The 13,221-nt window shown below is 42.4% G+C and overlaps 1 protein-coding gene across 1 annotated transcript in view; it reads left to right on the forward strand.

The window, feature by feature from the left end:
- The first annotated feature begins 2,381 nt into the window (after positions 1 to 2,381).
- Lrrc37a2 (leucine rich repeat containing 37 member A2) overlaps positions 2,382 to 13,221 on the forward strand; it is an 88,888-nt gene continuing 78,048 nt past the window's right edge. The window contains 1 exon segment of the mRNA XM_042054860.1: positions 2,382 to 11,365. Coding sequence (XP_041910794.1) covers positions 2,382 to 11,365 — 8,984 coding nt within the window.

The following is a 13,221-nucleotide window of genomic DNA, read 5'->3' on the forward strand; positions in this document are numbered from 1 at the left end:
TCTTTATGCCTATTTACTGTGTCTATGTGCCTTTTACCCGCTGCCTGTTCGCACCCAGCCCGCCCGGGGATCTTGCAGTTCCCAGAGCTCACTGCCTACCCTGCTATGTGTCTGCCGCTCACCGCTGGGAATCTGCACTGCTCTGGCAGCCGTCTCTGGGGACTCGCCAGCATTTCCCACCGCTAGCTGCTCGGGGAACCGCCCGGGGATTTAGAAACACGGAAAAAAGGAATATTACCTAGGACAGTTATCATTCTGTTTAATAATGGCTCAGGCTCCCCTTGTGTTGCTCTCAGGCATTAAGATTTATTAGGTCTTGTTAAACACTTATTTTAAGACAGCTATTTTCATTATCTTAACTTTTGAGTTTAGAAATCAGCTCTCTTGAACTGTGAAACAAAATTACTGATAGTTACATACAGAAGGTTATATATTAAGAATGCAGTAAACAGAAAAATAAAAAGTCTAAGAAACAATTCAAGGGTGGAATAACTGAAAAGAGAGGGGGCTGGAGAGATGGCTCAGTGGTTAAGAACATTGCCTGTTCTTCCAAAGGTCCTGAGTTCAATTCCTGGCTACCACATGGTGGCTCACAACCATCTGTAATTAGGTCTGGTGCCGTCTTCTGGCCTGCAGGAATACACACAGATAATATTGTATACATAATAAATAAATATTTTAAAAAGTAATTGAAAAGAGAATAGTGGGGGTTTATAGTCATTTCATACTATTGAGAATATACCAAGAGTATATATCATTGAATATATATTATACCAAAAGAAAAAGTGATGCACACAGAAGCACAAGTAAGGTTACAGCTGCTGCTAAGTTCATACATGGAACTTACCTTTGTATTTAAGTAAATGCCCCTTTTGTTTCTTTGAAGAGACCATTTATGTTTTCAACAGGTTTCAGGTTTAAGCAGTTGTACCTTTTGCAATATTTGTGAGGCTGTAAAGACTCAGAAAGGATATTCTAATGAATGGTTTTCTGAGTTCTTTCAGGCTGGGTGGAGTGAATCTCTGTGCACATTGAGATGTCAGCAGACATCAGAAGATGTTTGTGTTCTGACAAAGAAATATCTGTGTAAAGTCTAACAGTCAGCCTTCATAAGGAATGTATCATAAGGAGAAACAGTGGCATAGTATAACCCTAGGTTATTACTGAGTCAGAGCAGAAAGGGCATCGGGACTATTATGGATTTTGGGTGTCAGTTTCTCTCCATAAAGGTGCAAGTAACTAGAGGAGTTAGTAATTCTCTTCTCAGATAACATTGAACCATAAAGTCCCTTAATAATTTTTATTCATCTGTGAAAAACAGAAGAATCTTATTGAGTCTGTTAGCTATATCCTTTCTGAGTGGCCCATGCCCTCTGTTTCTGTATGAGATGGCTTATGCTTGATTTAGGAGCATATGTACAAAACTGTGTGGCTCAGAGCATTACTATAAGCAGTCACAGTTTATAAGCACCCTATTTATTCACATGTATGAGTTTGAAGTATGATATAAAATGTTTTTAAATTTGTAAAGAAAGTATAACAAGTGAGAGAAGAGACATAGAAGGGTATAGTTATAAAATGCATGTTGGTAAAGAAGGTTAAAGAGAAAGAATGCTTTCAGATGCGAAAGAATTGTAGGTGGTAGTTTTGTCCTAAAGTAAGCAGTGTTCCAAAATGTACATCAAAATTGAGGACATGGAAAGGTTAAGCACATTATAGAAGGTCTAAGTTAAAAAGGTCTATGAGAGGTAAAATTTGAGGAAAGACGGTATTGTATTACTAAGTTTATATTTATGTCCTACAGATGCTTAGTGGATAAAGGTACTTGCCACCTCACAATGCAAGCCTGGTGACCAGAGTTCCATCCCTGGAAGCCTCTTGAAGGTGGAAGGAGAGAACCAACCCCATATGCTGTCCTTTGACTTCTGCATGCATGTTGAGGCATGTACCACATGACCATACAATAGTAATAAAATGTATGACTTCATTATAATTAAAGATTATTTCCAAAGTTCTAACAACAGACATCATTTGATGCTTATTTCATCGATCAGTCTACTCTAGACATTAGGAAGAAGCTACAGAAGCAAGAAACAAGATAACTTTTGAATTTGGCTTTTGGAGTTTTCTACAACAAACTTGAAAGAAAGTCCAAAAGGGGAAAAGATCACAGACATGAGAGAAAGCAGAATCCAGCTGGGACCCTGCCCAGTAATGGTTTTGTAACAAAGGTCAGCTGTCATAAATGAAGGGCGGGGTAGGCCTCCTTGCCCAGGTTCTGAGTTTTCAGTCAGTTTCCCACCCGTTTGGGCAGCATTGTGAATCTAGTCCCTATTGCATTTTGTCTTTACTTTTTTTTTTCTTATCTCTACTTTTACGTCATGTCTTTACTGCACTTTGGTGCACTAAGGCTTCTCTTCATGTGGCAACTGGTCCTGGCTTTTCCCATTCCAGAGTTCACTAGGAACCCAAGCCAGTTGACTTCAGAGCCCTGGGTGCCAACCAAACTCCGGTCTTGGCACTCCTCTTATCATCCACCTAAATCCCCACGTACTCGAGCACCCGAGACAGACAAAGAGGGCACTGAGTATCTGGGGTCCCCTGCTCCCAAAGAGATGTTGGCCCCACTTGAGGAGTTAACTGACAGTTTACTTCTATTCCAGGACCCCAGCACTTCTCGGGAGTCGAACCCAGAGCCTGAGAAGCTTGCTGTTTCACATCAGCATCTGACCAACAAGCTGATGCCACCTGGGAAGCAGCGAGAGAACATTTTAACGGTAAATGGGGATCAAATTCAGGCTCCCATTCTGTCTTCACAGTTCAAAAGTACTGCAAGTCTAGCTGAGGCTGCAGATCATCAGTTGGATGAAATACTTGTTCCACCACTGGACAGCCAGAGTTCAAAAGCAACAACCTTCATGGTTTCACGCAAGAAGTTGAGGAAATATTTAACTCGGCGCAGGAAACTTGCTAAGGTGGTTGTTGGAAAACCTCAATTTCACAAGCAAACCAAGGATGGTTATGGTGATCTCAATATGAATGAAGCTTATTCTTACAGCCTTCCTCTGCAATCCCAGGAAAATACAGATGAAGTTCCACAGTTCTTAGAGCAGGATGAACCTGACCAGTTGGAGACACAAGTTCAAAAATCAGAGAATCTCCAGCAGGAAGCTCCAGATTATTTCCCACAGGAAGATGAACCTTTAATCCAAAAAGAAGACTCAGCTCGCCATCAGCTTCCTTCTGAGGAACCATCAGTTCATCCTGAAATAAATGGTCCTCCTCCAAATAGAAATGAAGCTCAGCACTCAAACCTGCCAAATGTCACAGTGAATCCTGTGGCTTCAGAGGCAGATAAGGAGGCACAAGCTACTCTGGGCCAGCAACAGGCCCTAGCCCAGTTTCCAGAGAGTTCTGAGTTGTTGGAACCTTCATCAACCCAACAAGAGGCCCCAGCTCAGATTCTAGAGCCTCCTGAAAACTTTGGAAATTCTGGTAGCCAGCTAAAAGCTCCAGCTCTGCCTACAAAGTTTCCCGAAGAAACCAGTCGTCTAGTTGAGCAAGAGGATACAGTTCCAGTTCCAGAATCCTCTATGCAGAGTACAGCTGAAACTGTACTAACCACAATTCAAAACCCTAGTCAGGCTCAATTTCTCCATTATACTTTGCCCATGATTACAGGTAAGCCTGCAGATATGGAACCTAAAATAACTCCTGAACCTAGAACAGAGATTGAGTCATCTCTATATGAGGAGGAGACTCCAACTCAGACTCCCGGTCCTCCTGTTGAAACTGAACATTTCCCTAGCCAGCAGCAGCAGCCAACTGAACCTTCTGAGTATCCTGAGGAGGCTGAATCTTCTGGATTTGATTTTGAGTATCCAGTACAGCCTCAAGAGGAAGCAGAGGAGTTAGAACCTTTACCAATGCAGCAGGAAGATTTATCTCAACATCCAGGCCCTCTTCTGGAGGATGAGTCTTCTATCAGTGAACTAGAACAGCCAGGTCAACTTTCTGAGTCTCCTGAGGAGGTAGAATTGGGTTCTGGAAACCAGCCAGAAGCCTCAGTTCAACCTGCAGAGCTCCCTCCAGTCGAACAAGAGACTCCACTTCAAACTCCAGAGTCCCCTATTGAGAATGTAGTTGAAACTCCACCAATTCACAAAGTCCAGCCAGATCGAAATGAAAAGCACCATTATTACTTACCACATGTTACAGTTAGACCTGTGGATGTGGCACTTACCATGACTTCAGAACCTACCAAGGAGACTGAATCTTCTCTGACCCAGCAGGAGTCCCCAGTGCATCCTTTGGAGTATAGTGAGCAGATGGAACCCTTTCTCCATGAGGAGAAGCCTCCAACTCAGGCTTCTGGGCCTTCTGGAGAGAGTCAATTTCAAAGCCAGCTGGAGGTACCAGCTCAAGAGTATGCTGAAGAGTTTAAACCTTCTTCACCTGAGCAGGAACAAACAGCTCAGTCTCCAGAGCATCATGAAATGACAGCTTTGCCTCCAGGTCACTATCAAGTTCAGCATTCTAGCCTGTCGTATGCTACTGGTCAACCTCCAGATCTGGAGATTACAGTAACAGAGAATCCTGTAGCTGCGATGGGAACTGTGTATCATGAGGCTACAGCATCTGAAGAGGTTGAACTGTCACAACAACAGGGTGTTTTATATCAGTCCCCAGAACCTATTCTGCATCATAAACCTCTAAGCCAGCAAGAAGACACAACTGGAATATCACAGATCTCTGAAGAAGGAAAACCCTTTCCAGCACAGCAGGAGGCTTCAGAACAGATGCTAAAGCTGCCTGATGAACAACTTCCAGGTTACCATGAGGTAACAGTTCCATCCCTGGGTCATGGTCAAGTTTATTTTCCAGCATCACAAAATATCCCATTTGAACATCAAACCAACCCAAAAAAGGATCAACATTCTCCAGTTGGTCAAGGGGTCCCAACCCAACCTGAAGAATTTCCTGAGGAACCTTATCCAAGTCAGCAGGGGAGCTCGACTTGGCCTTCGATAACAGATAAGTTTTTTTCATCTGCAGATCTAGAGGCAACATTCAGAACTGAACTTCCAAAGTCATATAAAACCACTGTTAAACATGTGGACCTAGAACTTACCATAACTCCAGAACCCTCTCTGGAGGATGGATCAGTTCCATTGCCACAAGAAGACTTACGTCAGCCTGTAGACTCTACTGAGAAAGGTAAATTTCCACAGATTCAGACTAATGCCCTTTCAAAGCGTCCATATTTCTCCAAAACTGAATCTCCAGCCTTCCAGGAGGCCATAGCTCAGACAACACACCACTTTAAAGAGGTACACCTTTATTCAACTCAACAGGAAGCCTCAGAACTGCCTCCGGTTCACAGTATGGGAGTAAGACCTTCTTTACATCAACAAATAACCCTATCTCATTCCATAGACCTCCATGAGAATCTGAAACCATTTCTAGCACTGAAGCCCACTGCAGCTCAGACTTTAAAACTCCCTAGAAAAGGAAAATTTTTTCTAAGCCAAAAAGTGATTCCACACTCTCCAAAGCCACTGAAAAATATTGTAACTCACATTCCATCACACAAGATTACTGTTCCAAAGCCAGATCAGGATCAAGTTGAGTATACACTATCACCTAATGGTTTATTTCAGCCTTTGGACCTAGAAGTTACTGTAACCCCAGGAATTAGTCAAGAGACTAAGAATTATATACCACCAAAGAGAACTTTAAATCCACATTTTCAAGTAAAACTTCCACATCCACATCATAGTGAGACTCAACATGCAATCCCAACTAAAAATGCATTTCAACCTTTGGATCTAGAAGTTGCCGTAAATCTAAAACCTAAGGAGAAACTTTCTCAAACTATGGAAGAGACCACAAATCAAGTGATGGAAGCTCCAGAAAATATTTTAACTCAAAGTCTAGAATATCATGAGATGAAAATTCCAATACCAACTGAGGATCAAGCTAAGTATCCAGCATCATATACTGTCTCATTTCAGCCGTTAGACCTAGAACTCACCCTAACTTCAGAGCCTGCCAGAGAGCCTCAGCATCCTACAGTTCCAAAGCAACCTCAGCATCCAAACCCAACTGAAGTCACAGTTCAGCCTTTGGATCTGCAACTCACCATAACTCCAGAGCCTATCAGAGAGCCTCAGCATCCTACAGTTCCAAAGCAACCTCAGCATCCAAACCCAACTGAAGTCCCAGTTCAGCCTTTGGATCTGGAACTCAACATAACTCATAAAACTACTGCTGAGGGAGAACATTCTCAAACTATTCCAGAGACCGCAAGTCTAATTACAGAACCACCTAAGGAGGTTGTAGCTCAAGAGCAAGAATATCAAGAGGTGACAATTCCAACAAAAACTCAGGATCAAGCTTCTTCATCTCAGCCTTTATATTTGGAACTCACCATAACGCCAGAGCCTACCAGAGAGCCTCAGCATCCTACAGTTCCACAGCAACCTCAGCATCCAAACCCTACTGAAGTTACAGTTCAGCCTTTGGATCTAGAACTCAACATAACTCATAAAACTACTGCTGAGGGAGAACATTCTCAAACTATTCCAGAGACCACAAGTCTAATTACAGAACCACCTAAGGAGGTTGTAGCTCAAGAGCAAGAATATCAAGAGGAGATAGTTCCAGCACAAACTCAGGATCAAGCTTCTTCTTCATCTCAGCCTTTGTATTTGGATCTCACCATAACGCCAGAGCCTACCAGAGAGCCTCAGCATCCTACAGTTCCACAGCAACCTCAGCATCCAAACCCTACTGAAGTCACAGTTCAGCCTTTGGATCGGGAACTTACCGTAACTCATAAAACTACTGCTGAGGGAGAACATTCTCAAACTATTCCAGAGACCACAAGTCTAATTACAGAACCACCTAAGGAGGTTGTAGCTCAAGAGCAAGAATATCAAGAGGTGACAGTTCCATCAAAAACTCAGCATCAAGCTTCTTCTTCATCTCAGCCTTTGTATTTGGAACTCACCATAACGCCAGAGCCTACCAGAGAGCCTCAGCATCCTACAGTTCCACAGCAACCTCAGCATCCAAACCCTACTGAAGTCACAGTTCAGCCTTTGGATCTGGAACTCAACATAACTCATAAAACTACTGCTGAGGGAGAACATTCTCAAACTATTCCAGAGACCGCAAGTCTAATTACAGAACCACCTAAGGAGGTTGTAGCTCAAGAGCAAGAATATCAAGAGGTGACAGTTCCATCAAAAACTCAGCATCAAGCTTCTTCTTCATCTCAGCCTTTGTATTTGGAACTCACCATAACGCCAGAGCCTACCAGAGAGCCTCAGCATTCTACAGTTCCACAGCAACCTCAGCATCCAAACCCAACTGAAGTCCCAGTTCAGCCTTTGGATCTGGAACACAACATAACTCATAAAACTACTGCTGAGGGAGAACATTCTCAAACTATTCCAGAGACCACAAGACTAATTACAGAACCACCTAAGGAGGTTGTAGCTCAAGAGCAAGAATATCAAGAGGTGACAGTTCCATCAAAAACTCAGCATCAAGCTTCTTCTTCATCTCAGCCTTTGTATTTGGAACTCAACATAACGCCAGAGCCTACCAGAGAGCCTCAGCATTCTACAGTTCCACAGCAACCTCAGCATCCAAACCCTACTGAAGTGCCAGTTCAGCCTTTGGATCTGGAACTCAACATAACTCATAAAACTACTGCTGAGGGAGAACATTCTCAAACTATTCCAGAGACCGCAAGTCTAATTACAGAACCACCTAAGGAGGTTGTAGCTCAAGAGCAAGAATATCAAGAGGTGACAGTTCCATCAAAAACTCGGCATCAAGCTTCTTCTTCATCTCAGCCTTTGTATTTGGAACTCACCATAACTCCAGAGCCTACCAGAGAGCCTCAGCATTCTACAGTTCCACAGCAACCTCAGCATCCAAACCCTACTGAAGTCCCAGTTCAGCCTTTGGATCTGGAACTCAACATAACTCATAAAACTACTGCTGAGGGAGAACATTCTCAAACTATTCCAGAGACCACAAGACTAATTACAGAACCACTTAAGGAGGTTGTAGCTCAAGAGCAAGAATATCAAGAGGTGACAGTTCCATCAAAAACTCAGCATCAAGCTTCTTCTTCATCTCAGCCTTTGTATTTGGAACTCACCGTAACTCCAGAGCCTACCAGAGAGCCTCAGCATTCTACAGTTCCACAGCAACCTCAGCATCCAAACCCTACTGAAGTCACAGTTCAGCCTTTGGATCTGGAACTCAACATAACTCATAAAACTACTGCTGAGGGAGAACATTCTCAAACTATTCCAGAGACCGCCAGTCTAATTACAGAACCACCTAAGGAGGTTGTAGCTCAAGAGCAAGAATATCAAGAGGTGACAGTTCCATCAAAAACTCAGCATCAAGCTTCTTCTTCATCTCAGCCTTTGTATTTGGAACTCAACATAACTCCAGAGCCTACCAGAGAGCCTCAGCATCCTACAGTTCCACAGCAACCTCAGCATCCAAACCCAACTGAAGTCACAGTTCAGCCTTTGGATCTGGAACACAACATAACTCATAAAACTACTGCTGAGGGAGAACATTCTCAAACTATTCCAGAGACCACAAGTCTAATTACAGAACCACCTAAGGAGGTTGTAGCTCAAGAGCAAGAATATCAAGAGGTGACAGATCCATCAAAAACTCGGCATCAAGCTTCTTCTTCATCTCAGCCTTTGTATTTGGAACTCACCATAACGCCAGAGCCTACCAGAGAGCCTCAGCATTCTACAGTTCCACAGCAACCTCAGCATCCAAACCCTACTGAAGTCACAGTTCAGCCTTTGGATCTGGAACACAACATAACTCATAAAACTACTGCTGAGGGAGAACATTCTCAAACTATTCCAGAGACCACAAGTCTAATTACAGAACCACCTAAGGAGGTTGTAGCTCAAGAGCAAGAATATCAAGAGGTGACAGATCCATCAAAAACTCGGCATCAAGCTTCTTCTTCATCTCAGCCTTTGTATTTGGAACTCACCATAACGCCAGAGCCTACCAGAGAGCCTCAGCATTCTACAGTTCCACAGCACCCTCAGCATCCAAACCCTACTGAAGTCCCAGTTCAGCCTTTGGATCGGGAACTTACCATAACTCATAAAACTACTGCTGAGGGAGAACATTCTCAAACTATTCCAGAGACCACAAGTCTAATTACAGAACCACTTAAGGAGGTTGTAGCTCAAGAGCAAGAATATCAAGAGGTGACAGTTCCAACAAAAACTCAGGATCAAGCTTCTTCTTCATCTCAGCCTTTGTATTTGGAACTCACCATAACTCCAGAGCCTACCAGAGAGCCTCAGCATTCTACAGTTCCACAGCACCCTCAGCATCCAAACCCTACTGAAGTCACAGTTCAGCCTTTGGATTTGGAACTTACCATAGCCCCACAGCTTATTACTGAGGGAGAATTTTCTCAAAACATTCAAGAGACCACAACCCAGATTACAGAACCACCTAAAGAGGGTATAGCTCTAACCCCAGTATATCAGGAGGTGACTGTTCCAATACCAACTCAGGATCAAGCTGTTGTATCATTTAGGCCTTTGGATCTGGAACTCACCATAAGTTCAGAGCCTACTAGAGAGCCTCACCATCCTACAACTCCAAAGAAGACTACAGTTCCTCCTCCAGAGATCCCTCTGGTGATATATCCAGAGCCTGTTCACAGTAAGCACACAACTCAGATACCTGAAGTCACCGTTCAGCATTTGGATCTAGAACTTACTGGAACTTATCAACCTGTTAATGAGGGAGAGCTTTCACAAAGTATGCACGAGAGCACAACTCAGATTACAGCACCACCAAAAGAGGGTGTAGTTCAGGAGGTGACAGTTCCAATACCAGTTCAGGGTCAAGCTGAGAATCCAGCACCACCCAGGATCTCATCTCAGCCTTCTCAGCCTCCTACAGGGACTCACTTTCATCCAACTCCACAGCAGACTAGAGTTCATTCAGATCAAAGTGTGATCCTGAACCCAGAAGTTTTCGTTCCTCGTACAAGAACTCCAACTAAAATCGTAGTTAACCTTGATCATAACTCATCTACTCAAGAAAACAGTCCTGAAAATTTGCAGAGGACCACTGCTGAAGTTAGAAAACCACCTAATGAGTTGGTAGTTCAAACTCAAGGATATAAAGAGGGCATGATTCAAGTTCTAATTCAGAGTAAAGCTGAGTATCTAACAAAACCATATCATCCCTTAGACACGGAACTCACTGTAACTGCAGAGCCTACTAGAGAGGCTCATCATCCCACAGCTCTCAGTGAGACTACAGTTCATCGTCCAATGCATTCTCAAGTGACACCTCTAGAACAGGTTCACATTCAGCATCCAAGCACAACTGAAATCACGGTTCCTCCTTTAGATTTGGAAGTTACCATAACTCATCAACCTACTACTGAGAGAGGACTCTTTGAACCTATGCAAAAGACCTTCTCTCAACCTCCACAGCCGGATGAGGGGCTTGTTACCAAAGCTCCAGTGTTCCATGATAGTAAAGTTGCAATGTCAGGTCATCAAACTCAGCATACAGTGTCACCTGAGGTCCAAGTTTACCATCTTGATGTAGAGCATTCTTTAACTGAACTATCTAAGATAGAGAGTGAACCTTTGGAAGCCCCAGGGAATATTACTATCCTTCCTCTAAATAACCCTGAAGAGGTACTCCCACTTGATGAGAAGATTCAGGTTCAACATTCAAACCTAACTCAAGTCACAGCTCAGTATTTACACTCAGAAATTTCAATAACTCAACAACCTAATACAATGGTTAAACATTCTGCCCCAATGAAGGACTCCCAAGCTCACACTTCTGAGATACCTATGGAGACCATAGAACATTATGAGACAACAGCTGTAACTTTAGTTCATGTTGAAGCTCAGCGTTCAGATTCATCAACTATAGAGACTGAACCTTCTGAAGTCCTAGAGACTGCAGCTGCTTCTACAGAGGCTGCGGAGTATGGAGTCTCAACAACTACAGCTGTTTCTCCAGAAGCTGCACATTCTACAGTCCCAACAACTACAGCTCCTATTCCAAAGTACCCTGAAATGACACTTCCACCTACAAATCAGTTTTCTAAAATGGAACTTACCACAACTCCATATTCTGAAAATTCCAAAACAGAAAAAGATTTAACTATGGAACAAAATGCCTACATGTACATCAACCTATGTGAGTTCTGCTTGTGTGAAAATGAGACACTATTGTGTAATCATCTTAGCCCAGAACGGAGACTCCACCAAGTGCCTGTGCCAAAGCCCGACTCCTACAACAACACTTTTGCTATCTTGTAAGACTCACCTTTATTTCTGTTTTACATTTGCCTGACATAGCACCTTTTTCTTCAAAGCTTTCCTGGGCCCTCCTTGTCTCTCTGATTCTCATTGATTGACTTTCTGCTCCTACCTTGACTTGTCAACTTTTCCTTGTCCTCAATTTTACTTCTTCAGTATCCCTTCTCCAGTCTTTTATTTATGATAGCCCTTCTTATTTTTCTGTATTCATTTTTATTTAGTTTCATTATATCATTGCTTAACCTTTGTTCTTCTGTTTCATTCCATCTTCTTTATAATTTATTTCAGTGAGGATGTATCAGCGTAATTAGAGTAGATTCTGGAGCTGGACTCCTGGGGTTTGGCCTAAGCTCTGTAACCCTGCGTAAAGTATTTAGCTGTGAATTAACTTCCTCACCTGTAAAATGGGAAGTTTGATGACTCCTGTTTCATAGGACTGTTGTGAGGTTTAGTTGACTACATGGAATACTTATCTTAGTTCTTAGCATACATGAATGTTAGCTTTGTAATCTTAGTTATGTCCAGAGCTCATTCTTGTTCCTGGTTTTCTAATATTTTTGATGTATTGTGTGCACTATTCAGGGCTAAGAAGTATGGGAGCCATATATGTGTGGCATTTTCTCAGGAACATGAAATAATAGATGGGGGAAAGGGGAATGGTCACATTAAAACTTTCCCTTTGTTTCAAAGAGTGTCTCATTTTTAAATAAAGTAAAAATAGGTATTACAGCATAGCCAAAGGCATAGCTTACAAGAATTGGGATTTAGTAGACTAGTCTACCATAAAAGATTGAATTAGAAAACAGTGAGAGATATTATGAAATACTTTGAATATCAGTTCTAGTGGTTTGAAAGTCACAGTGCAATATGGAAGAAGAACCATTATAAATTTCTAAAAAATATTGAAAAAGTATTAAGAGGGTGGAACTTTGCTATGTAATACAGGCTGGCCTTGAGTTCATGATCATCCTGCCTCAGCATCTCAAATGGAAAATACAGGCATGAGTCTTAACACTCAGATAGAGGATCATTTTAGCATCCTCTTGTAGAGTAATCCAGATGGGAAGCTTAATTCTTGATGACCATATATAAATATCGAGCAAAATCTAGGACTAAAGTGAGCAAGAGTTGGACCACTGTGGCTATTACGAGAGTGGGAAGAAAACCCCGAATCCTCACAGAGTAAGAGAAGATAGGATTTAGTGAGTGACACTAGACATGGTTATGCACACCTTTAATCCCAGAACTTGAGATGCAGAGGCGGGTGGATCTCTGTGAGACTGAGGCCAGCCTGGTCTCCATAGTGAGTTCTACACGAGTCAGGGCTGCATGGTGAGACTACATCTCAAACAAAATTGGGGATTGAAGTATGAAAATAAAAAAATGAGACCACAGTTTCTGTTCTAGATAAAGATAAGAATGGCAATTTAACAGATAGACTCAGCAGTCAGGAATGAGAGTTCAGTTTTAGGCATTTTTCTTATTAGTGAACATAAAATCAAACAGTGTGGGATTGAGTGGGATGTCCACTATCAAGTGAGTGAATTTCTTTCTTCCCTATCACAAGAAAAAGTGTGTTTAAACTGAGCAAGAAAGTCTTCACTAAGTAGAACTAAAAGTAAATGCTTAAAGTGAGCCACAGAGTTGAAACTGAACATAAATTAGGTATGTAACAGTTTCTTTTAAGCATGTGCCACTCAAGGATATATTCCCATTCTTAAAAAATGTCATGGAGCTGGGGGGTGGTGGCACATACTCGGAGCCTGAGTACTTGGGAGCACTCGGGAGGCTGAGGCACGCAGATCTCTGTGAGTTCAAGACTAGCCTGGTCTCTAAGAGCTAGTTCCAGGAC

This window comes from Arvicola amphibius, chromosome 4 (genome assembly GCF_903992535.2).
Source record: "Arvicola amphibius chromosome 4, mArvAmp1.2, whole genome shotgun sequence".
Classification (NCBI taxonomy): domain Eukaryota; kingdom Metazoa; phylum Chordata; class Mammalia; order Rodentia; family Cricetidae; genus Arvicola; species Arvicola amphibius.